The sequence below is a fragment of the Zalophus californianus genome, chromosome X, assembly GCF_009762305.2.
Source record: "Zalophus californianus isolate mZalCal1 chromosome X, mZalCal1.pri.v2, whole genome shotgun sequence".
In the NCBI taxonomy this organism is placed as follows: domain Eukaryota; kingdom Metazoa; phylum Chordata; class Mammalia; order Carnivora; family Otariidae; genus Zalophus; species Zalophus californianus.
In genome coordinates, this window is record NC_045612.1 from 102,737,819 (window position 1) to 102,762,485 (window position 24,667).

Consider the following 24,667-nt stretch of genomic DNA (forward strand, 5'->3'; position numbering starts at 1 on the left):
AGAGTTAAGAGTCTTTTTCTTGGTGTGGCTTGCTTGCTCACTCGCTTGCACTGTCTTTTTAACCTTTGCTTGTCTGTTTTATTTCTTAAATTCCACATATGAGTGAAATCATATGGTATTTGTCTTTCTCTGACTGACTTATTTCACTTAGCAATATACTCTCCAGCTCCATCCATGTGGTTGCAGATGGCAAGGCTTCATTGTTTTTTATGGCTGAGTAATATTCCATTGTATATTTATACCACATCTTCTTTTAAAAAAAAAATTATTTATTTTAGAGAGAGAGAGAGAGCACGAGCAGGAGGGGTAGAGGGAGAGGAGAGAGAGTCTCAAGCAGACTCTGTGCTGATCGTGGAGCCCGATGCAGGGCTCGATCCCATGACCCTGAAGTCATGACCTGAGTTGAAACCAGGTGTCGTCAGATGCTCAACTGACTGCTCTACCCAGGCACCCCTATATACCACATCTTTTATCCATTCACCACTGGATGGATACTTGGGCTGTTTCCATAATTTGGCTATTGTGAATAATGCTGCTATAAACATTGGGGTGCATGTATCCCTTTTTGATTAGAGGCTAAATGTTATAAATGGAAAAGGCAGAACAGGAAATGGATTATTGTACTCATTTCAAAGCTTGGTCATTATCAGCAAAGATTACCTGGTCTTCTGGGTAACGACACTTGTAACAGAGATAGAAGATTCAGAAAAGAGTCTTGTACATACAGTGTGGCCCTTCATGTGAGACCCACTCTTCTCTGAATAGAAGTAGCGTAGACTAAGAGCAAGATGTGAACCAAACTTGTGTGGAAGCTCTCGTAAGTGATCCCTTGTATCCCTGACTGTAATCTCCTCAGCAGCTCAAATGAAAAGCACCAAGTCTCTTGCGTCTCAGAGGATCAAAATGCCACCTTCCTTCTGTTTTATTTGTTACATGCAAGTTTTATATAGTTTTATAGGAGACTTTTTTATCACTCATTTGATTTTCATAAAAATTGGGATTGTTTGGAAGAAGAGTCATTAATATTCTTTACAACTTGTTCTTGTTCCTCCTTTTATGTTCGTTCCTAGTGCAGACTTCTCTCTTATGTAAAATATTCCACTGATGCCCTTGGTAGATTTAGAGGTTGTTAAAGAAATTGTAATAACAGCTCTGGGAACAGCCAGGAACTGCCTGTCCTATACCATCTGACCGTGGCTAGCCTTTCTCCTTGTAGTTTTAAAGCCTTTGTGTACACACTAATTCACAAAACAGTTTTGATCAGTTTAAATTTAGCAAATCTTTCCAAACACAAGCTTTTCACAATCAGGACCAGAAAAGTTGGGTTGTGAGTTATTAATGCCTTTATCTGTTAACAGCGGTAGCGATACTGAAATGGTGATTGGGATTTATGAAGGGGACATTTTACTAATGGAACAACAAATGAAAATGGCCAGGAAGGAGAGATGAAACTTTTACCCAAAAAACTCCTTGGTTTGTCCTGGTGTTTTCCATAAATTTACCTTTTTCTGTCAATAAGCCTGTTTAGGAATTCTATTCATGCGTATGAATGTATTCAACATTTATATATTTAATTATTTCTATGATTATATAATAAATATGACATAAAAACTTAACAAATATATAAACATATATTTGTTATATCTATAATTACATATATAATAATACTCTATTAAATGAAATGACAACATACCTGCATGCAGACGTGCGCACACACACTCTCTCGTACCCTAGCTGATTGGGATAATTATTTGCCATGATTAAATACTGCACAGGGTTGTCTCTTTGAGAAGCAGCTTGATTTCAAATCCAAGTCCGCGATTTTAGCAAGTTCCCTTGTGACCTCTAGCTCGGGGTTTTTTGTTTTTTGTTTTTTTTTCTTGGTCCTTTTTCTTTCGTCTCTTCATGATCTATTAACCAGTGTGGCTTTTATCTCCCAATTAATAGTGGAACAGGCCTATCATGGCTTCTCCATTTCTGTGTTGTAGAGGATAGCTATTTGCTTGTTAGGTGCCCTGCGGGGCTCCCAGGGACGTCTGGCACTCCGTTAACACCGTGTCTCCATGTCGGTTTCTGAATTTTGACAGATGAACCATGGTAATGTGAGACGTGAACATTAGGCCGGGGTTTCTCAGTCTTGGCACTACTGACAGGCCCAGATAATTCTTAGTTGGAGGGGGCTGTCTTGTGCGCTGTCAGATATTTAGCAGGATCCTGGTGTCTATGTACTAGACACCAGTAACATCCCTCCCTCCAGTTGTGACAACCAGAAATGTCCCCAGACATTGTCAGATATCCTCTGGGATACAGAACTGTCTCAACTTGAGAACCACTGACCTAGAGCATGGCTGCCTACCTGGGAGATTCCCTGCAGAGTCTCCCAGTATGAACTCTGTATATTCCCATACTTGAAGCCAGATCATTCTAAACATATCCTCCAAATTTAGAAAGAGGCTGTTAGCCCTTTGGTGTATGATATAATAACAGACAAACCGACAGAGGGACATTTACTTGAGGAAGTTTTTAAAAGTAAACTTGAGACAGTTTGAGAATTACTTATTTTGTTTTCTCCTTAGACAACCTTCTAGGTTTAATTTTGTTGCTCTTTCAGGATGACTCGGCAGTTTTTTTTAAAAATTCTAACCTCATTCAGATACTCTAATCCTTCCTTTTATTTATTGTGATCACCCTGCAGCTTAATTCCTGTCTCTTCGTTCAGTTCCGCAAACTTTTACTGGCGGGGGGCGGGGGGCTGGGGATGGAAACCTAGTTCCTGTCTTTAGGTTTGGGCAAGTATTTTCTTTTTTTATTTTGGTGGTTAGTTCGTTTTTTATCATCTGAGAACTACTGGGTACAGTCTCTTGCATAACGTTTACTTTAAACGTTTTTTTTTCCCAGTTGATTAAGCATTGACATGCTTTTTCAAAAACTTCAAAGTTGAGATGCTTAATTGCCTTCTCTTAAAAATACAATGTATGTGTTGATGGCAGCTGGGGTGTGGGGCTTGCTCAGAAATCTTCCCGTTGCATTTCGTCTGTAGCCACGAACGGATACTATAATCCTGACAGAAAAGGGAGTGTTCACGTTGACTCCCTGGCAGCCATGTGGGGCCTGGTCCTTTAGTGCCTCAGGGTTTATGGGAAGCATAACGTGAAAGAAACCCAAAAGTAATTCTGAATCCTGGGCAAATCCCCCAACTCCAAACTTGGTATGTCATGCCTTTTGAAATGATTATTTTGGTAGTGACATCTTTTGGCTTGAACGTCCAGATACTGGGATTCCTGTCACTGTTTGCGGGCCTTGTTAAGATGGCACTTGTGTCTGGCCTCACCTGCCATCTGCTGTGACGGAGCAGCAGTCCTGATGACGGCCTCCTTCCCTGGCCTCCCAGCTGTGGACAGTTGCTGATGCGTGAGGCCCAACAGAGACGGAATGGGCTCCCAAGATCTTCCGTAACTGCAACTCTCGCAATGCACGGAGCTGGGATATCTTTGCTCTTTGTCTACACCTGCCATGGAGAAGGCAAAAAGAGTCTTGGCAAAAAAAAAACACCCAGAAACCAAAACAAGACAAAACCCGGGGCCAAATGGCCTGTTCCAAGAGTTTTTGCTCAGATGGTTTGAAAGTGGCGTTTAGGGGAGAGGGCAAGGTCATCCTTGATACCGAGAGAAACCATCTCCATTGGTCAAAAAATAATGGCACCTAAAAGGATAATGTCCCTTCACTGCCATTGTCCCTGTCTTTTGTCCTCAACAGCTTCCTCCTGTGCCAGTCTGTCCTTATTTATTTTTTCTAGAGTGGCCAAGATGTCATTTTAGCTGGGTTTTAGTTTTAGTACCGTTAGCTCTTTATAGAAGCTTGCCTGGCTTTTAATTCTTTCCTTCTTTATTGCCAGACAAAAGGAGAGGGAATATACCACTAGGATACAGAATGGTTTGTAGTAAAAATGAAAGATTGACACAAAAAGAGCATGTGGATCCCCATATCTTGTCTTCAGTGCTGTCAGTTGGCATCGGTGAGCAGTTTTAAAAGAGCCAAAGTGATAGATTTTACATCCTAGGAGCGAGGAAGAACCTTGAGAATTTCCAACCTTTAAACACAAGAGAATCTATAGTATTTTGAAAGAGGAGAACATTCTCTAGCTTCCCTGGGTAATTCACCCTAATGCTTTAACAACGCTCTGCATCAGGAAGTTCTGTATGAGTTACAGCCTAAATTCTTCATGCTGCTTAAGCCTGTCCCTTCTTGTTCTGTCCTCAGTGGAGGGATCGAACAGCTGGTCACAGGCCCCAATGCAAGAGCCATTCACATAATTGAAAACTGTTATTAAATTGCCCCTTCAGCCACTCTTTCTTGCTCGTTCTCTTTTTTTGTTCATGGCTAAATAATCCCAATTCCCTTAAACTGTTCTCATAGGTCTTTCAAACCCTTTAATTATCCTTGTGCCTTTCTGCCAAGCCTTCTCTGAATTCTGGGTCAGCTGTAGTCCCCAGAACTCCACCGCATTTTCTAAGGCGGGTTTGAACAGTGCTGAGGGTCATGAGGCCATTTCCTCACCCTCTCCCTGCTTGCTTTCAGTTATACATCATAGTCATGGCGTTGCTTTTTTTCTTTTTTATGTTTTTCCACCTACATTTGTTGCTGACTCATGGTCGGATTTTGACTTTCCATCTTCTGGAATGATTAGAAGCTTTCTCTTCTTACCACGCTTCCTGTATTAAGCCTGAATTTTTGCTCTACACGGTATCTATTAATTCATCATTAAACAAACTCTCATTTCAGCCTCAGTCAGAAAAAAAAATATATAGGTTCAGATGAAGCCACAGTAAATCCATGTTTCAAATAGGAATGACTTAGTAATGTTTTTCAGTTTACTGTCTGTGCTGGCTTGTCTCCTCGCTAGAAAGGGTTATTTTGATAAAGTTAGTTTCTAGACCAATGGAGCAGGAGATTGTCATAGGACGTATTGTAGCTGAAACTTGTGGTTCCTTTGACACAATCTTATCATTGTGTCTTTGTGTACAAGATAGAGAAACGCGTGCAGGAGCCTACACGGTGACAGAACCGGCAGGAGGCCTAAGTTTGACCAGAGAAGGCTGAAGGCTGAAGGCTGGGTTTCTGTGGAGCTGAGCTGCGAGGTGTCGCGGTGTGGCTCCTGTTTGACCTTGGCCTGCTTGATACTTTCACCAGGGACTTTTTGATGAGGACAGAACACATGTTTTCAAATGTAAAAACCGTTTAAAAAGAAGTAAGTTTTAAAAATGTAAAAATTACGCAAAGTGGGGAAGAACGGCTTGGCTGTTGGCTGTGAGAGTCAGGATTCTGCAAGTTTGCTGCATTTGTGCAGTGGGCTCAGACTCACGGGAAATCCTTGATGAACGTGAAAGAAACTGATCCCAGATGAACAAGCAGAGAGTAGAGGAATCACCGGAAACAGCCAAGAACAGCATTTCCCATTATACCCGCCACAGCATTAGTACTTTGTGCTGTTCATAAGCCTGAAAAGTTTAAAAAAGAAAAAAAAAAGATAAAGGTGTTGGGATCACTGAATAATTAGTGTGGGAAATCCTGAGGTCAAAGTTTAACGTGTTTCTTGACCAACAACCTTCTCAGCTTTTAATATGTTAACATTCATTAAGCATTTTAAGAGGCAGATATAATGTGCAGTGTTTCCGTAATTAATTTGACCTTCTTTTCATGAAGCACTTTGTTGGATGACTGATCTGCTGGATGCACTGGGAAGCACTGACCCAGAGATTTTACTTGAGTGGAAACCCTGTGTGAGCTTAGAATACAAAACAAAAGAAAGTCATCCAGTCCTACTGTCTGGACAAGTGGAGGTACCGTTCATTCCCAACAGATAATATTTGGAGAGTAGTCTTCTAAAGGACAGTGGCAAACCAAGGCATGTCCTATGAGAAATAAAAGGAATGAGGCGGGGAGCGGTGCGCCTGGGTGGCTCAGTAAGTTGAGCGTCTGACTCTTGGTTTCAGCTCAGGTCATGATCTCAGGGTTGTGAGATCGAGCCCCAGGTTGGGCTCTGCGCTCAGTGTGGGGTCTGTGCGCTCGCTCGCGCTCTCTCTCTCTCTCTCTCTCCCCCCCCCCTCCCGCCCTCCCCCCCTCTCCCGCCCTCCCGCCCCCTCTCGCCCTCCCCCTCTCGCCCTCCCCCCCCCCCCCGCCTCTCCCCCTCTTTCTGTCTCAAACAAATAAACACAATCTTTAAAAATAAAAGGAATAGGAATGAAGAGGCATGGGACAGACATGACCACTCAGGTAGAATATTGAAAAGGCTCTGCAAAGCCTGTGACCCTCTGGGTTTCTGGTGGGACGGACAACAACAGTGAGGGTAACAGTGGCACACACGGGTGTGGCTCTTGCTATGTGCCAGATACTGTTCCACGCACCTTTCCTTTAACTCGTTTAAATCTTAAAACAACCCTATCTGGCAGGTGCTATTCATAGTTCCATCTCAAGGCAGAGGAAAAGTAAGACCCAGAGAGGTAAATTTAATTCTCCAAGGTCACACCGCCAGTAAATGGCAGAGCTGGGCTTTGAACTGTTGGTGGTTGGATTCTACAGCCTCCGCTCTGCTCTTGGATTTCAGCTGTGTGTGATGAAGTACTTTTGACAGGGGTACCTCTGCTCAGGCATTCAAGATCATCCATTAAGGAGGTTGGCTCCCTGGTACGGCTGACGTTTATATGGTGGCTCTAAGAACACAGTGGCATCACATAAGAGTTGGTGCCATTCCAAAAGGATGAGTTCACTTGCATGGTCCCTTTCATCTTTAGGTTCCATGATTTTTTTCCCCCAATTTTCCACAGAGTGCCTCTGTGATGGCACTCTGCACAGAGGAAAGTGCTCCTCCACAAAAGCTTTTGATCAGTACCTCGGATTGATAGCGTTTTGCAGCTAGGAAATTCAAGGTCAAATAGCTCATTATAATGTTGTTAAATTTATGATCAGGGGTAACGGCTGGACTAGTGCTGAAGTGGTGAGCTTTGCAAGCCAAATGACCTCTCAGTCCAAGCCCTATTGCCTTTCTGTCTGCAGTGTAGGAACAGATTCCTCATTAGCGAACCACATTCCAAGAGAAGCAACATGGGTTTGCAGTGTAGATACTCATTACTTGTTTGATACTAAATAACCCTTCCCTATGTTCAGTTTCAATCGGTCTTGGAATTGGCAGTGTTCTCTGGTTCTTGGCAAAAGCAAACAAACATCTTCTCTGTAGAAAGCACTTGCATTCTAGGGCTCAAAGTATCTCCAGAAGATTTTTTTTTAAGGTCAATGTAGTATATAATAAAAAAAAAAATGTAAGCACCCAAGAACCCAAGGTGAGTGAGAACCAGCAGAAACAGCAGACTGCAGGAACAGACCCACAGTAATTTCATACTTCAGAATCAATAGACAGATGGTTTTTTGAAAACCATGTTTACTCTGTTTAAAAAAATAATAATAGCTAAGATTGAAAAATATCTGGGGGCGCCTAGGTGGCTCAGTCGTTAAGCATCTGCCTTCGGCTCAGGTCATGATCCCAGGGCCTGGGATCGAGCCCCACATCGGGCTCCCTGCTCCGCGGGAAGCCTGCTTCTCCCTCTCCCACTCCCCCTGCTTGTGTTCCTTCTCTCGCTGTGTCTCTCTCTGTCAAATAAATAAATAAAATCTTAAAAAAAAAAAAAAAGAAAAATATCTGCAGGGAGCCACAGACTTTGTAGAACTGACCTTAAAAATGACCAAATAGAACTTGTAGATGTTAAAAAGTACAACAACCAAAATTTAAAACTTACTGTTTGGGCTTAACAGCAGACTGGATGCTACCAAAGAGAGAAATAGATAGAAGGGATTGTTAGAAATGAAGCACAAGGAGGGCCTATGCAGACCAACATGGGTCAGGTTGAGAGAGTCTAACATTTATCTAATAGATTTCTGTAAACAGAACAGAGGGGAAATGGAGACGAGGCATTATTTGTTGAGGTCATGACTGAGAAGATTCCAGAGCTGACCAGAGACGCTAAAGATTCAAGAAGCCCAGTGAATACTAAAAAAGTATAAATAAACCCTAGAAACAGATGACCTTCAAAGGAGCAACAGTCTGCTTTACCAAGGACAATTCTTTACAGTAACAACAGAGAAAGTAAAATAAAAGTGAAATAATAATTCAGTGTGCTAAAACAAAATAAAAAGAGACAAAACCAAAAAAAGAAAAAAGAAACCTTTTCAGTCTAAAAATCTATACCCAATGTGGATAGCTGTCAAGAATATGGATTTAAAAAGGAGATTTTTCAGACCAAACAAAACCTGAGAAATTCTCCTCCAACATGGCACTTTACAAGAACATTCTAAAGGATATACTTAGGCAGAAGGGATCCCAGATGGAAAATGTGAGACGAAAGAAGCAATGAAGAAAAACAAAGTAGCCAATATATTGGTCAATCTAACAACACACAAAAATTAAGACGCCATCTTGTAGGGTTAACAAGTAAACAGCAGTAGACCAGGAGGTTTGGGTTCTAGGACCATCTCAGCTCCTAGTCTGTTGTATGGCCTTTGAAAAGCTACCTCCCTCATCTGTGTCTCAGTTTTCTCGTCTGTAAAATGAAGCTCCAGGACCCAATGTTTTTTAGAGCCTCTTCATTATGTTTCCATGAAACACTGAGAAATAGATTGTCTAGGAAAAAAACAAGGAATCAATAATTCCTGAGTTGGTTTTTCCTTAACCTTCTTTGAAACGTTATCGATAAACACTCGGCATTTTACTTCTGTCTCACTCTTATGTATATCTGTCCCAAAACTGGAGCTAAAGGGAGTGTCGAGGCACAGGTGTGTATTTTGCTCGCCTTTCTCCACGTGTTGGTTTTGCTTCGCTTTCTTGTCATCTAGCAGCCGAACAGAGTAATGGCAGGTTACTCAAGCCTTAGGGGGTAGGTGGCTCGTGTGGCTGCGAGGGGGACATTGGCAGAAACAGGCTGTGAAAAGTGGGTCTCATCGCACCACCACTGTTCTGAATTTCTTAATGTCCGGTCTGTACTGACGTGTGCCTCCTTTCCTTTCTCCCCTTCTTTCTCTTCTTGCCCCGTGCCCCACCCCCCTTCGCTTTTCCTCCTGTCCTGCACAGGCTAATAATAAGCCTGAGATCGAAGCAGCCCTCTTCCTAGACTGGATGCGACTGGAGCCCCAGTCCATGGTGTGGCTGCCCGTCTTGCACCGGGTGGCTGCCGCGGAGACTGCCAAGCACCAGGCCAAGTGCAACATCTGCAAGGAGTGTCCCATCATCGGATTCAGGTATCGGGAACCCGCCAAATGGCATTGTTTTTTGTTTTTTTTTTTCTTCGTGTCTCTCACCTTTTTCGGACTTGATCTTTTATCTCCTGTGCCAGTTGCTGTCAGTTTGTTCCTTTCCCAAGTGACTGCCCTGGTCCCCGGGCTAGTTTGGTGGCTCTGACTCATTAGGCAGGTGGCCCTTTGCACCTTCATTGTGGAGCTCTGCAGGACCGACTGACCGCCTGCCTCCTCGGAGATACCTCTGTGGCAGGGGAATGCTGATTCATGGCGCCACCTCCTTCCCGGGGCCAGACGGTGTTAACCATCTCTTTGGGTTTTTTTGTTTGTTTGTTTGTTTTTCCTTTTGCTAGAAATTCTCTAGGAATCAGTTCTAAGACTAAGAGATGGTTTTGTTTGGGGAGACCTGTCGTGGTAGCTCAGTTTCTTATTCACTTTGTCCCACTCTTCTTCCCTGAACTCACAAGAATTGTTTCAAGCAACCCAGAACGTACTTCTTGATCGGTGAATCTGATTACACTCTTTGCCTAGTATCCTAATGAACTTCTAAGGGAATATAAAGTATGCAAGTAAATGAAAATTTCACAAAGCAGCTAAAAAAAGGGAAAGGTTCTTTATAAATTTAAAAGGGAAAGAGATAGGAAGCATAGCAGGTTATTATTCTGATATTCTTAAAAATGTCACGGAAAGCAGTTGGCTCTTAAATCTTCAGCCTCGGTGACCTGTTTTGGGAGAGAGGGGATATTGTTAATCTTACCGAACAAGAATCCCAAATCCAGATTTTGAAATGAGGCTGTATTTCAACATCTGGATCAACATCTGGGTTTCCCTAGCAGTGACTCAGCCGTCCAGTTCTCAACTAGCTATATGGTCTGTGCCTATTCAGAATCCACTTAACAGCTACGTAAGTACTCTTTCTCTAGTTCTGCTCAGACTTGTTTTATTTCTCTGCTTCGTAATAACTGCTTCGTACCATTCGTGTGCTTTGTATTCACTCCTCTTTTACCCCTGGTTTGTCCTTCTGTACTTCATGTTGTGACCAAGAGGTTTTTGCAAAAACCGTTAGAGGTTCCTAAAGCCTAGCTAGACCACCCTGAGTAGACAGTGCTCACAAAGGACACAGTTTTCCTTCCTTCCTGGTTTCTGGCCGGTATAAACGATGACAGGGGAGATGGGGAGGGGAAACCGCAGGGGACTGTGTTCCAACGCTTACCTTTCTGCTCTCAGCTTCCCTGCCTAGCTACTGAGATTGATGTGCAGGGGGAGGTTTCACAAAATAGGAAACGGGGGTGCTTTGGAGGATCTGAGAGTGATGTTGCCTTTAATTCTTTTGCCCTTATCGAATTAGATTATTTTGGGAAGCGGCGCTTCTCTTTCTTCCTCCCCCTCTCAAAAGATGGTTGGGATCTAAAAAAGGTAGCTTTTTCCCCACATCTCCATATGTGGTAGAAGGAATATGTTTATTTGAATTGGCTAGCATTCTTATCTGAGAAAGCAAAAGGCAGGGAGAATAGGAAATAATAGCGTCTGCTGAGAATGGGGGCGGACGTACCAGCCCGTACTTACAGATTACAGCTGCTTTCAGCCAGCCCCAGTTTGTCTTTTCTTGGGGCTTCACTTATCATTTGTGGGTAACGTGGTGGTGCGGGGGGGGGGGGGGGGGGCGCGGTTCTGAAGAGAGAGACATAAAAGAGATCATCCGAGTAACTACCTGGAAGTGAATCGTGCCAGTCAATCAGAAAATGTGATTAAAGCAAGAAGCATTTTCAGTGAGAGTCCTTGTTTCATTTGCCTGTATTTTGTGAAATTGCTTCCTCTTGATAAATTGTTTTGAAAATAATTGCTTCAGAAAAATGTTTGTCCCCAGAATGGGTAGGGGGCCTGCAGTGCATCCATCTCTCTCTCTCCTGGAAGTTCTTTCAAAATCTTGCGTTTGGTCTTCAAAAGACTGGAAGGTTGCCAGTATCTTCCTACTTAATCTGAAAGGGTTCCTCGTGGAGGTTAAATGAGAGCTGAAGTTTTCTTCCCTCCTTCCATACGTTTATAGGATAGTCTTCCTGCCAAAATGTTTTGATACTGAAGGAGAAGCACCAGAGATCTATAGATGGAGGAAGTTAATCACTTACCTGTGGGATTAATGAACATTGCATTTTGTTTCATGAATTAAGACCATGTGGAAGAAGGTTTACTAAAGAACATTCTTTGGGAATTGGATTTGAAGAAATACATATGTGTTTGTTTTTGTTTTTCACCAGGTACAGGAGTCTAAAGCACTTTAACTATGACATCTGCCAAAGTTGCTTTTTTTCTGGTCGAGTTGCAAAAGGCCATAAAATGCACTATCCCATGGTGGAATACTGCACTCCGGTAAGTCAGATGCCTCCCTGGCGTGAGAATTTGCTCACCTGGAAGGAGTTTCACTTCTGCACAGTACTGCAGATGATGTGTGATGCTGGGGTTTATGAGTTCCCCGGATGTTCCCCAGCTAAAGTGGCTCCTCATTGTAGGCTCCAGATTTACTTGATCCTAGTGCGTGGGGTGGTGCTGAGAAGACGTTTTCACACTGGTTTTGCACAGCCCTAGCAGTTGTGTGGACACGTTTTATGGCCTTGGGGAGGTGCTGGGTGTTGGGGTAGGGGGTGATGTGGGGTTCCTCTGAATCTATTATCCATTGCTTTCAGTCAGTCTTGCTTAACTCATGCTAGGCATTTGCCTTTTATTTTTATTTATTTTTTTGACTATTTGTACATGTATATATACAATATACATGTATATACGTGTGCCTTTGCCTTTTAAACTACTCTGTGAAGTAGGTATTATTATTATCTCCTTCCTACAGATGAGGACTCTGAGGTCTTAAGGTTAAATAATTTGCGCAAGGCTCTATAATTAGGAGGTGGAGCTTTCTCCCAAGATGTTGTTTTGGGGAAGTGTTCATTGGCTCACAGAACTTTGAAAGAATCGCTGGTGACATGGAAAGGACATAGACTTGGTGGTCAGACACACATGGGTGTCAATGTGATGTTCTTTAAACACTAGCTGCTTGCTATTCAATGCCTGCTCCGTGGCACTGGCATTACCTGGGAGCTTACTAGAAATGCAAAAGCTCTGGGTGCCTGGGTGGCTCAGATGGTTAAGCGTCTGCCTTCGGCTCAGGTCATGATCCCCAGGTCCTGGGATCGAGTCCCGCATCGGGCTCCCTGCTCCTTGGGAGCCTGCTTCTCCCTCTGCTTCTTTCTCTCTCTCTCTGTCTCTCTCTGTCTCTCTGTCTCTCTCTCTCTCTCTCTCTCTCTCTCTCTCTCCCCCCCCCCCGTCGCTCATGAATAAATAAATAAAATCTTTTTAAAAAAATGCAAAAGCTCAGGCCCCGCCCCTGTCTTTGTAAATCCATCCTGCATTTTCGCAAGATCTGCAGGTGGATGCCATGCGCAGCAAAGTTTGAGAAGCTCTGCTCTCGAACTTTTATGCTCTTCTTTCTCTCTTCCGTCATCAGAGCGTTGACCCAGGTCTTTCACTGTCTCTCTCACTTGGATTCCTCTTGCAAAGGCAGTCAGTGATGGAGAATGAGCCACGCAGTGAATAGAATGATACTCAGTGGGTGAAACGTGACATCGCTGTGGACAGAATCATTTTTAAAATACTGCCAAGTGTGGCCAAACTTAAGGTCCACTTTAAGAGTTCTACAAACTCCCATTGATTGAGTAGCCCTCATAGTTGCTACACTTGTTTTTCGCCATAACAACTTGTTGAGGTATTACTGCCGCCATTTTACAGGCGTTCGGAGCCTTGGAGAGGTAAATAACTTGCCCAAGTGAGCCCTACTAGTTACTGCTACGCCCGGCCCGGTTTTTGTCCATAGACTTGGCTCTTGACCCCCACTGTGTCTCTTCAGTTACGGAACAAGTGCCCTGAAGCAGAGCACTGGAGTGAGTACTCTTTTACCTTGAGATCGTACCTTTGTAGGTCTGAGCTCAGTGCACTTTCCCTTTCAGACTACATCGGGAGAAGATGTTCGTGACTTTGCCAAGGTACTAAAAAACAAATTTCGAACCAAAAGGTATTTTGCGAAGCATCCCCGAATGGGCTACCTGCCAGTGCAGACGGTCTTAGAGGGGGACAACATGGAAACGTGAGTAGTGGCAAGCGCAAAGCAGTCTCTCATTTGACATATATTTGAGCTCCTCTCAGCTGAATGCCCTCCTTCACTCCCAAATGCAAACAGTCTCTCCTATTTCTTTAGATTTACTTTAGCCGAAAAGAGAAAAACAAGCTGATGGTCAATTGCCATTTTCCCACGTTAGTTGTCCCGTGACACCTACCTGTTCCAAAAGTGAAACCTGATCTCACAGGGAAAGAAACTACACGACAGCTACTAATTCCCTTATAAGAAATATGGGACTGTTTACAAATGAGTGATTCCAGTCTTTCATTTCGGTCTTCCTCCCTCACAAATCACTAGGCGTCTGTCTTTTTGTATCTGATTGTGTGGTCATACCTAGTTGCTTTTATCTCCTTGAAAGAAAAGACACTCACAGGAAGTTTCTTCACAGTAAGTAGCAATGATTCTCATGATCAAAATGGTATCTCCACCTCTCTGCAACCTTCTCGTGTTTCCCATAACGGATGGCAATCGCACACTTGTTTGTTTTTCTTTCACCTCACTCTCCACCTTTGTTTGGCTGTTGCTTTCATGTTTCATACTTAATTGGTTGGATTTTATTTATTTTGACCTCGCAGTATTTTTTAATTAATTAATTCATTTATTTTTATTTATTTATTTATTTATTTTCTTGTGGCTGAGTTTGCCTGTGTCTCTCTTCACCACCTCATTTTTTGTTTTGCAGTCCTGTTACTCTGATCAACTTCTGGCCGGTAGATTCTGCGTGAGTACTTCTGCTGAAGGGGGCTGCTACCACCAACACATTTGCTTGCTTGATTTGACAATTTTTTTGTTCTGTTGGTTTGGTTTGGTTTTTAAGGATACATTAATTTCCCTTCCTTCATTTCATTTTTTTTCTTCCCGCGGTAAGACACTTAGAGTGCCATCCACCACAGAGCGGGAGAATCAGAGTGAGGTTTCCGGGTCCCTACCTGGTCAGGCTTTAACCAGCAGACATCCTGGCCTGGAGTCAGTCATCAAAGAAACGAATGGGTTGTTAGTTCTATTCCTGAGAGACACGTTTACGTATTCTTCCGTGATAAGCTCCTCTGATTGCATAATAACATTCTTGAGCCATATTTTTTGAGATTCAATACTTCAGGGCTTTCAAAAGGATGATGGTTTGTTCTTTAGGGCCTGTTACAAGTGGACCATTAAAAATCAGCAGAATTTGTTTTATAGTAGGATGTGGAGTTTGATGGAATAATTTCAGTCAGGTGTGTGTACTTCTTATCATGCTACCGGACTAATCTTTATACACACATACACACGAGTTTCTCAGTTTTGAACTAAACTCACTTTCCTCTCCTCTCCAAACTAAATATTCAGCTCATAGTTACACATTTACACTGGAAGGAAAGTATACTCTGCACTACTGGTGTATGTGAATAATGCTAATATTAGATACCAACAGATAATTGGTTTATCTTAGGGTTTATGATGTTATTAGAAAACTCTGGGGAGTCGGTGATTTACATATTAGTAAACAAAGCATGCATTGTTTTAAAGTTACATCGTGTGGAGTATTTATAACAAAGTTTTGTTATTTCAGAGCGTACTTTATTAAAATATTTATTTAAAGTCAGACAGCTCTATTATATAGAGAAGGAAATGACCAATTTAGAAGAACTCGATTTATTTTTATTGGGTCTCTTTTATTGTTCCACCGTGTAATTTAATTTAAAGTATATCCTTTTTTAAAAATCCTGTAGTGATAAATGCAAGTTATTCATTGAGGTTTATTTTAAGTCTTTATTGGCCTAAAAGAATTGTAAGGTGTCCCTTTCTTTGTTAAAGCTGCATTATTGTGCCCCTTAATTTTGAGATACAGTACCTATACCTGATTTTTTTATTCATCAAGGGGAGTTATTTAGATTCAGTTCTGGTTTTTTGCTATTCATAGGTAATTGTTTTCCCTAACCCGGGTAGTTTATTTATTTATAGAAGTTTGACCCTTTCCTAAATGAGAAACTTCAGAACAAACTGATGGACTGAAATCCTCACTAAGCGAATGGATTTATTCTGTGTTGGAATAAGTTTTAGCCAGTTGAAATATCCAAAAGGCAAATGTGCTACAGAATAACTTTAAAAATGCATGGATGGAGGTAACACAAAATGATAAGCAAAAAATAACAGTTCCTTGAATGGAAAAAAAATGTTTATTGAATACATCAACTAATGAGAAAAAACATGACAAGTGAGTTTAATGTCACTTATTTTAAGTAGAGGGTGTTTGTCTTCAACTTTGAAGAACTATCAAATTAATGACATCCTATATTAAAATATCTTCCTCTAGAAACTAAAACATAGAATCACTTTGCCTTTTTTATAAAAAGTCTGCTCAATTATTCAGAAATAGTGGGAAATTATCCTTTTGAGGAAGAAAACCAGACCCAGCAGGCTATGGTCCCTATTTCTTTAATACCAGCATTTTTATTAAAGTCTTTACTCAGGGGATTTTAAATAATTTATAAAATATATTGCAGAGCTCTCCTATTTAGACAGAAGAACCAGGTCCTGAGGTGGCTTAATTTTGCAAGAATTCCCTCTGATGTTAACAGATTCTCATGTGGATCACAGAATTTGAACGTTGACTGACATACAGATCTTTCGTTTTTCCTCAGCGGAAACCCTTACTTACCTGTATTTGTCGTATTTTTCTTAAAAACTAAATCTAGCCTAAGCCTTTTATATTGTTTGTCCAGAAATGAGACAAACAGTATCCTTTGAGCTATTCTGCTTTGAAACGTAAACGGATGAAAACTTACTAATGGAGTTTTCACAAAAGAGAAACCGGTGGTGGGTGGGGATGGAATTGGCCATTAGTAATAACAGGACTAATCCTTCTGGGTATATCGTTTTGTGTGTAGGAAGTAGGAAGGGAGAACAGTGTTCTTACCATCTCTCGGAAAAGTGTTTCAGAAGGCTTTGCATTTAGTTTTGTTTCTGGACTAAGTGGTTTTCTACTTATTCTTGGTTTTTTAAATGCGCCTTCTCTGAACAGGGCTCCCTTTTGGCTCATTTTCTGGTTTAAGAGGTACCTCCTTTAGTATACTTTTTTTTTTTTTTTTTTTTTTTTTAGGAATTCTTGTGCTTATGCATGCTCTGTTAGGTGCTACTTAGTAACAAAAATCACATGGAATTAGCCTCAAGGCTAGGAATTAAAGTGCTGCATAATATTTTCTGTATAAGATTTTACTAAAGTGTTTTGGATTTACATGCCTAGTTTTCTTGGTATAGTTATGCTCAAAGGTCTCAGGTTTTCTTTGTTCTGTACACTGCCAAGGTAGCAACCATTGAAAAGGAAAACACTTAACCGTTTTCTTCCTGGTAGGCTTTTAGCTTATCAGCAATATGTAAATGAGAAAAATAAAGTGTGTAAATGAAAAATTGGTTTGTTCCAGAAGATAGGGCTTATAATCCAAATAATCCAAGTACTAAATTATTTTGACCTGCAGTGAATATTTTAAAACAAACCTTAGCATTTTTCTAATGCACTATTCCAGGGTTCTAAGAAATGATGTGAACTCTACCAAACTAGAGCGAAGATTCACACGGAAATCTTTGGATCTGCCTAGTAAATTGGGTGGCCATCCTTGTTTCCTCATGACAGCTTAAAGGTCTTTGTAGTTCATTACAAATTGGATTAGAGTGACACTTGACCTAGACAACACTGGTTTCATAAATAAGACATTTATCTCTCAAGGAAGACCTCAGTTCCCTAGTTGCTTGCTATACTGTGTTGTAATCATTTTAGGATTGCGTGTCTTCTTTAAGAAATGGGGATTTCAAACTTATTTCCTAGGTAAGCCTAGATAACTACATGTTTGGTTTTTTTTTTCCATATAAGTAAAAACAAATGTATTCTTCTTAGTGTTTTGACCACATCCATTAATGCTGTTTGGACGCTGGGCTAAACCAGTCCTCACTGAATAGGTTACTGTGGACTTCTGGGTCCATGCCTTTCTGTACGGGCTTTCTGTGTCAGGACAGAAGTGGAAGAGAACTTTATTCCATTTACGACCGAAAAGCACAAGTCCAAACTGGTTTTCAGAACGGATGGATTTTTTTTTTCCTAAGGTTAATCCAAAAGATACCATAAAAACTTCAAGGGTAATTAATAGATCAGATACAGAAGGGTGGGGAAAATATTAACCTTACCAGATTTCTTAGTCTCTGGAGCTTAAAAAGAAAAAGTAGGGTTTTACACCCCAAAAGCGTATAGACTATTCATGCTAACGCTCCCCTCTAGTTTTTTTCTCTGTATGTTAGCACACAGTATCCCTACTAAGAAATATTGCAGGTATTGTGACATTTTATTAGATTTAGTCGTTCTTTTTTTTAAAACATCACAGTATCATTGTGGGTCATTCAGTTTTATTTTGTGAAGTAGTAATATGGTCCTGCTACTAAACTGTACTAAATTGGTGGACATGTTACTTCCTTACAAAACAGCACAGACCAAGAGATCTTGATGTGTGGGATCTTAAAAGGTCCTGGCCTGGCCTCCTGGGAATTGAAATTGTTGACTGTAAATGTACTAAGCAAATGTACAGTTTCCATTCAGTAAGAAAGCAGCTAATAAATGGCGTGGGGGGGGGCACTACTTAAAATTTTTAACCACCTAGTGCCAACGTAGTCTCAGAACTATAGGATGTGAGAAATGACAAGGTAGGAGGAAAAAATGTCACAAAGAGATCATCTCCCCTTCTATAATTGAAACATTCCAGAGAAGATTTTGATCTCTTTTGATGGCTTTGGGGAAAAAAATGAGAAGTAGGAGAAATTACCTCTCAAACTTGGATTTAAAATAGTTGATGATATATCTAAGATATAGGAACAACCAAATGTGTACATTATCCAGAGCATTAGAAGAAAAGCATTTTAGGCCATATATATAACATGACTGTGTGGTGGGGTTTTTTTTCTCCATTAATGGATGGTATCTGTGACTAATCACATTTTCTGCCTTATAGGCCTGCCTCGTCCCCTCAGCTTTCACACGATGATACTCATTCACGCATTGAACATTATGCTAGCAGGTATGAGACTAGTTGAATGCCAGGCAAATATTGATTGAAATAACTAACCAAGGAAAGCTAACCTATAATCATTTGAAACAAACCTTTTCTTTTTCCCCCCAATCTTGTCTGATTTCTACTAATCCACTTGCCCTCTAACTTGCATGCCATTCCACTGCATGCTGTTTTTGGACACCAGTAAGAGCATTAGTCCAGAACAATCTCCCCTCATCCTGGCCTTTAAACATTTCTGATAGCTTTGCTATGTTTTGCATATGGAGCACGTTTAAGAATTGGCTTAGAAATCATCTCACCTTCTTGGAGAACTGCTAGACCAACCATCCATGGGTGAAGAAATGATACTGTGTTCTCTAGAGCATATGAAAGCATTAGCTTTCTATTTGCGTGCTTATTTAACACCAGATGCTGTAAAGAAAAGAATAATTAATTTTCCTAATCCGTGCAACTTTTTGTCCCACCTTCTCTGTGTTTCAGCGAATTTTTATGCTTAAAAACCGAATTGCTAATTGTAAGCTATCTTATGCTCGTTAAAGAAGTCTGTAAGAGTTTGGTTAACTTTTTTTAATTTTTAGTGGTAAGAAGATTTTATTATTGTCTGAGGGGAAGGAGGTTTTTGAAGGTAAAAATTGGTGGCAGACTGTTCAGAGAGCTTACTATGAGTCCATCCTTTATCAGTAGTCTAACTGCTAAATGTGTTTGTCAACCGTGGGAAGCATTAACTAGCTATATAAGTCTGTCATCAGGGGAAAGCTTTAATTGTCTTTAAAAAACAAGGGGTAGTGAAGGTACAGTGTATTTGCTGGTAGGGAAGCTTTTCTTGTAAAAACAAAGGCCTGCTCAGTGAAAGCAAGATCAATTTGTGAAGAAGAAGAAGAAGAAAACAACAACCAAATACAACTTCCCTTCTAATTTATAGCATAAATGTAGAGCTCCTAACTAGCTGTGGTCCACCACTCACTGCCTCAAATGGTTAGGGCAACACACACATTCTTTAATTTGAAGGATTCCTTTCTCTTCTTGACATGATTTATCCTTTAGTTTTCAGGAATGTTCGATTAGGTCTTGAATAGATTCTAAGAAATCACATAAGTTTTAATGAGCTTTTACGTTTTTTATCAGGCTAGCAGAAATGGAAAACAGCAATGGATCTTATCTAAATGATAGCATCTCTCCTAATGAGAGCATGTAAGTATCCTGTCTCTTTTTACAAAATGTTCCTGACGATGAAATTGCTTTGAGGGCTTTAGAGGTAGGGTAGTGCAGAAGATAGGAATTAGCATTAGACTCACTTGATCTTTCAAGGAGCCATTCGTTGACTTTTTTTCCTTTGACTCTTAACCACCTGACACGGAATGAGCTCATACAAAATGTGGCATTACTGGTATTCCAGAGTAGCAAAAACAGTGGGCCTTATTTAATACCGGATTATCACAAGTTGCATAGGCTCAAATATTGAAATTATACGAAATGCTTAATCTTTGACCAAACCTGCCAGATATTTAAAGGGGTTAGATATTAATTTTTAAATGTGATGACTAAGTAGTATTTTCTCCACTCCGGGAGCAGACATATAATCTTGGTATGGTTGCATTGGTATTCCCATCTGGTAGGTTAGTTGGGCATTTTCCTTCAGAATCCGAAGTAGTAGATTTTTGTGATTTAGCATCTTCGCTAGCTAAATCAGGTGAGGCAATCTGGTGAAGGGTTTCAGAAGAGGAAGTACAAATTTAGGTCGAAGTTGTCTAGTGGGCTGATAAGCCAGGCCTGTCAAATAGAAGGGAAGAGAGAGCGCAATGCTAGACATGGTTAACAGGGAAAGAGTGGCTTTCTTACTGAGTTGGGGAAGTGTTCACCTTGAGGAACACAGAGGAATAGTGCCATGAACCAAGGGCCCAAGGTGGAGGGAGCCGATTAAGAAGCTAATATGTAGGAAAAGATAAGGATCTGCTAACCGAATAGGTAATTTAGAGAGAGGGGAAAAAAATCTAGTCAAAGCACAGCAGTGTCTACTTCGATAAGTTACGGGTGTCTCACCACTTTGTCATGGAATCTAGGCAAAGGGAAGAAGGAGTGGTAAATTTATCATGTCGTTGGTGTGGCAGCCCAGCGTCACACTCCGATGAGGCAAGAGCCTTTGTAAGGATTAGGCTGAGGGAAAGAATATCCTAGTGGCATGTATATACATAGCTGGTTATTGAAGACATGAGAACAAATCATCTGGCAGATACAGGTGATCACCTGCAAAGGTGAGTGTTGAATCAAGTCGACACTCAGTCGTTTGTATATGACTGAGTTACTTAAAACAAAAACAACCTTTTCCCCAAACGAAAGTAACTGTGGTACATTCTCTTTCTCAGTTATGGGGATAAGTATTAGTAGGTTTAGTATATAAAATACCTTGACAGGAAAATATGTGGCCAAAGAATCAACCAAATGTAAACAACCTGAATGATTTGCTTCTTTGTGTCACCACTTTTGGTGATTAGAAGCTCCAGCACATTCAAATTATTTCAAGTTGTATCTGTATAATAATGGCTGCCATTGACCGCCTGAGAGAACAGTAAGAGAAATTTAATTATAGCTCTGTTGTAATTAAACACAGGAAGTTCTTGCAATAAAATTTCAGAATTTGGGAAGAGGGATAATAAATTAGGTAGTAAAACATCTTTTTACGATTGTTAAATGAAATTTAGCTTTAGCTCATTCTGAGGACATAAAATGCATTTTGACTCCGTAGTAGACAGTAAAACCATGATCTTTTGGGGGCAGATCTGGGGAAGTTGTTTGGGGGATTGGTTGACTTCACTTAAATGTTGGTTTTTAACACCCAGTAATTATTTTTAGACAACTTTTCCCTTCTCAACCAATTACCTGGCTTGACAGACCAAAATCATTTAAGTCATTTTTTTCCTAAATACATGAATTGTTTTTCAACTCAGAAGACTTAGAGAGGGGAATATCAACATACCATCCTACTCATATCTAACGAGAAACAAAGAGCCTTAGCCTCTCATTAAGAACAGAATGAAGTTCTTATAACTTAGATGTGCACAGGCTTCTAAGGAGCTAGGAGCAATACATTTAGAAAATAATTTCTCCTGTGTATTAGAGAGTTCCTAGTTTTAAGGAAACATTGCAGCTGCCTCCCCAAATGTAAGCCTTTTGCTTCTTTGTTCCTGAAGATTAGTCCTTAAAAGCTATTCTAAAGAATGAGATGCTCAGTCTTCTTTTAATTAGTCATCCCAGTGGCTTTTTTTTTTCCTTCTAGTTTTTGTTTTTCTCTCTGAACAATAATTGAATGAAACCATCATTTGTCTCCAGTTTCATTATTGTTACCATCTTGCCTCTATGGCTTTTGTAAGTTCAAACTGGCTTAGCAAAGCAACACTTTGTGGGCCCCTGAAAAAAATATTAATTACTGTAAAGGCTGCAGGGTTATTTTTCCTGGTCATTGTCAACAAGAGCGTGGGTTAGTGAACAGATTATCTTGACAGGCTTGGTAGTAAAAGCATTATAGAGCCATTGTTATGTCTTTTAATATCTGTTAACTATTGGTTGAACAGTCAACATAAGAGTCCCAGTATTTCTGTAAATCTGCTACTCATTTGCCCATGTAAATAGGCCAATCAAATTCATTTGAAAATTTGAGCAAGAAATACTTTGAATTGTCACCAATAAGATCATAGATCACAACCTCAAAAGTATCAAAATGTCTTTAGAAATAGGAAAAGGGGTCTAATTAATGGTTAAGAGCAAATGTTTCTATTTTTAAATTCACACCCGAGTCCCTGACCCCCAAAGCAAAATAAGGGGGGGAAAAAACCAAAACCTTTGATTTTATTTTCCAGAGATGATGAACATTTGTTAATCCAGCATTACTGCCAAAGTTTGAACCAGGACTCCCCCCTGAGCCAGCCTCGTAGTCCTGCCCAGATCTTGATTTCCTTAGAGAGTGAGGAAAGAGGGGAGCTAGAGAGAATCCTAGCAGATCTTGAGGAAGAAAACAGGTGAGTTTTCTTTCTAGCTTTGTCATTGGTATGCAGAGTGCATACACGTGCGTACATAGAAAAGCACCAGGAATCTTCACTTAGTCATTCTGTGTCTAATTGTTTTCTACAATAATCTGTTTAGCTCCATTTACAGATTCTCTCTCTCTCCTTTTTTGTTACCTGCAAGAAGAGAATGAATGCGATAGTATAATTAAGAAGTCCGAATTTAGGGGTGAAAGGAATTAATGCTAATGGTGGTGATTGATTTGTTGCATGTGTTTCAGAGGCTTTATGTATTTGAGAATAGAATTTAAGAACAAAGCAAGTCCTTTAATTTCACGATTATATGATTTGTACATATATTTGGCCATATTATCTACCTCAAAGCATTTAAGAAAGTAGGTTCGTTGGCTTGGTCGGATCTGGGAACGAATTCATTCATCTTATTTTCCATCCTCAAACACGGAAATCATTAATGCTCACCATCATAGCAGGTTAGTGAGACCATTCCAGTTGTCAGTCATCATCTGAAAAAGCTGTTCGCGGAGAAATAGAAACCCTAGAAGTGAAAAGCCTGAAGAAAATTCACAATGACAGCAGAGAGGACGCAGGTGTAAAAATCTGGGGATACTCTGTGGTGTCAGGAAAATAGAAATCATTGGACATTTTTTGTGTTACATTTATTATATCACAGGTCTCTTGGTTAAGAAAGGCTTTTACGTATGATCACTTCTAACTCACTGTGCCTTCTTTAGACAAATGCCACCAGGCAAGTCTTTAAAGGAGCAGTTGCTCAGATTTGTGGGACTTAAGAACCTTTATCTCTTCGCTTTAGCCCAAGGCACCAAGACCTGTGAATCTAGACAGTGCAGTGTGTCTGAGAACTGGTGCCCTGGGGGCGGGGTGGGGGGGGGGGGAATAGGTCACCTCAAGATGAAAAAGCGAACTGCCATTCATCCATTGCTTTCTACTGCCACTGCCCTCTGTCTGGCTCTTAAAACCCCTGACCTGTGGCCATGCTCCTTATCCAGTTGGCTTCTCTTTACTCTCTTTCTCACCCCTCCAGTAAATCCTCCATACCGACTTGAATTGTCTATCTTTCCGGAACCAGGACCCTTCATGGCATTCTTCCTTCATTGCATTTCTGCATCTAGGAAAAAAAAAAAAAATCCAGCTTTTCAGCTGGGCACTTAAAACCTTCCAGAACTTTCTCTTGACTTCCTTTTACAACATTATCTTCCTTTGTGCCTGTGTGTTCCAGCCACGTTGCTGTAGCAGCTGTTTCTGAATACATCCTGCTCTCATCCACTTTCTGGGTCAAGCTCAAGCTTGCTTCTCAGCCTACCCACTAACCCCCATCCCTTCCATATCTGATGAGGGAGTCCTACCCATCCACCATGACCTTCCTCTAAATAATCTTTTCCATAGAGCGCTGTTAGATCCCGACATTTGGAAGTAATCGATCTTTTGCCTATATTCTCTGAATCATGTGAACCTTTCTCAGAGAATTCCCTGACTGGTTTGCCTTTTTATTAGTTAATTCCCATTGCCTCTCTCTAACAAGACAGGGAATGCCTTTGGGGCAAGGACTGTGTCTTCATCCTCGTAATGGTCCCCTAGAGTTCCTAGCACAGTGTGAGTACTTAGGGGGTAATCAGGAAATGTTTGGTAAAAACCTCACTTTAAGAATACAGCAAGGATGTCCCATGAGTACTGTCCAGGAGGCAATACGGAACATTTTGTTGGTTGTAATGGTAACATTATTTTTGGCCTTATTTGTAAGACTGGCACTGAAGGTGATGGTAGATACAACATTTCCCCCTCCTTTATTGAGGATCCTCCTTAGTATCCATCTGTGTTAAATCTATAGTTATTTTAGGGGTCAGAGTCAAATAAGAAGGAAAAGTTGGGATTGGCATGATGAGTAGAATTTGATGTTACCCAGGAATAAAAATATTTTTGTACAATAGGATTGTTGCCATTATGCAATATATCTTTCCATGTCATTGGGTAAGAGTTTTGTCTTACATGTTGTTGGCACACTTTGCTTCTATACCATGAAAACCAGACCAAAGGGTGTTGGTAAAGAGTACTGATAACTATCATTTCATCATTTCCAGAGCACTTTAATGTATTTTGGGTCATTTAATCTCCCTTAAAGCTCTGTCAAGAAGATGGACAGAGAAATGCTGGTT

General features: G+C 40.7%; 1 protein-coding gene across 6 annotated transcripts in view; it reads left to right on the plus strand.

Annotated features, from left to right (window-relative positions):
• Nucleotides 1-24,667, plus strand: part of DMD (dystrophin) — a 2,214,577-nt gene that overhangs the window by 2,138,194 nt on the left and 51,716 nt on the right. For 4 of the 6 annotated variants that reach the window (XM_027607979.2, XM_027607980.2, XM_027607981.2 and 1 more), the window contains 7 exons: nt 9,119-9,285; nt 11,538-11,649; nt 13,275-13,411; nt 14,127-14,165; nt 18,418-18,483; nt 19,603-19,668; nt 22,332-22,490. In XM_027607979.2, coding sequence (XP_027463780.1) covers nt 9,119-9,285; nt 11,538-11,649; nt 13,275-13,411; nt 14,127-14,165; nt 18,418-18,483; nt 19,603-19,668; nt 22,332-22,490 — 746 coding nt within the window. The remainder of the gene's footprint in view (nt 1-9,118; nt 9,286-11,537; nt 11,650-13,274; nt 13,412-14,126; nt 14,166-18,417; nt 18,484-19,602; nt 19,669-22,331; nt 22,491-24,667) is intronic. The other 2 variants (XM_027607983.2, XM_027607985.2) reach the window with 1 other exon arrangement.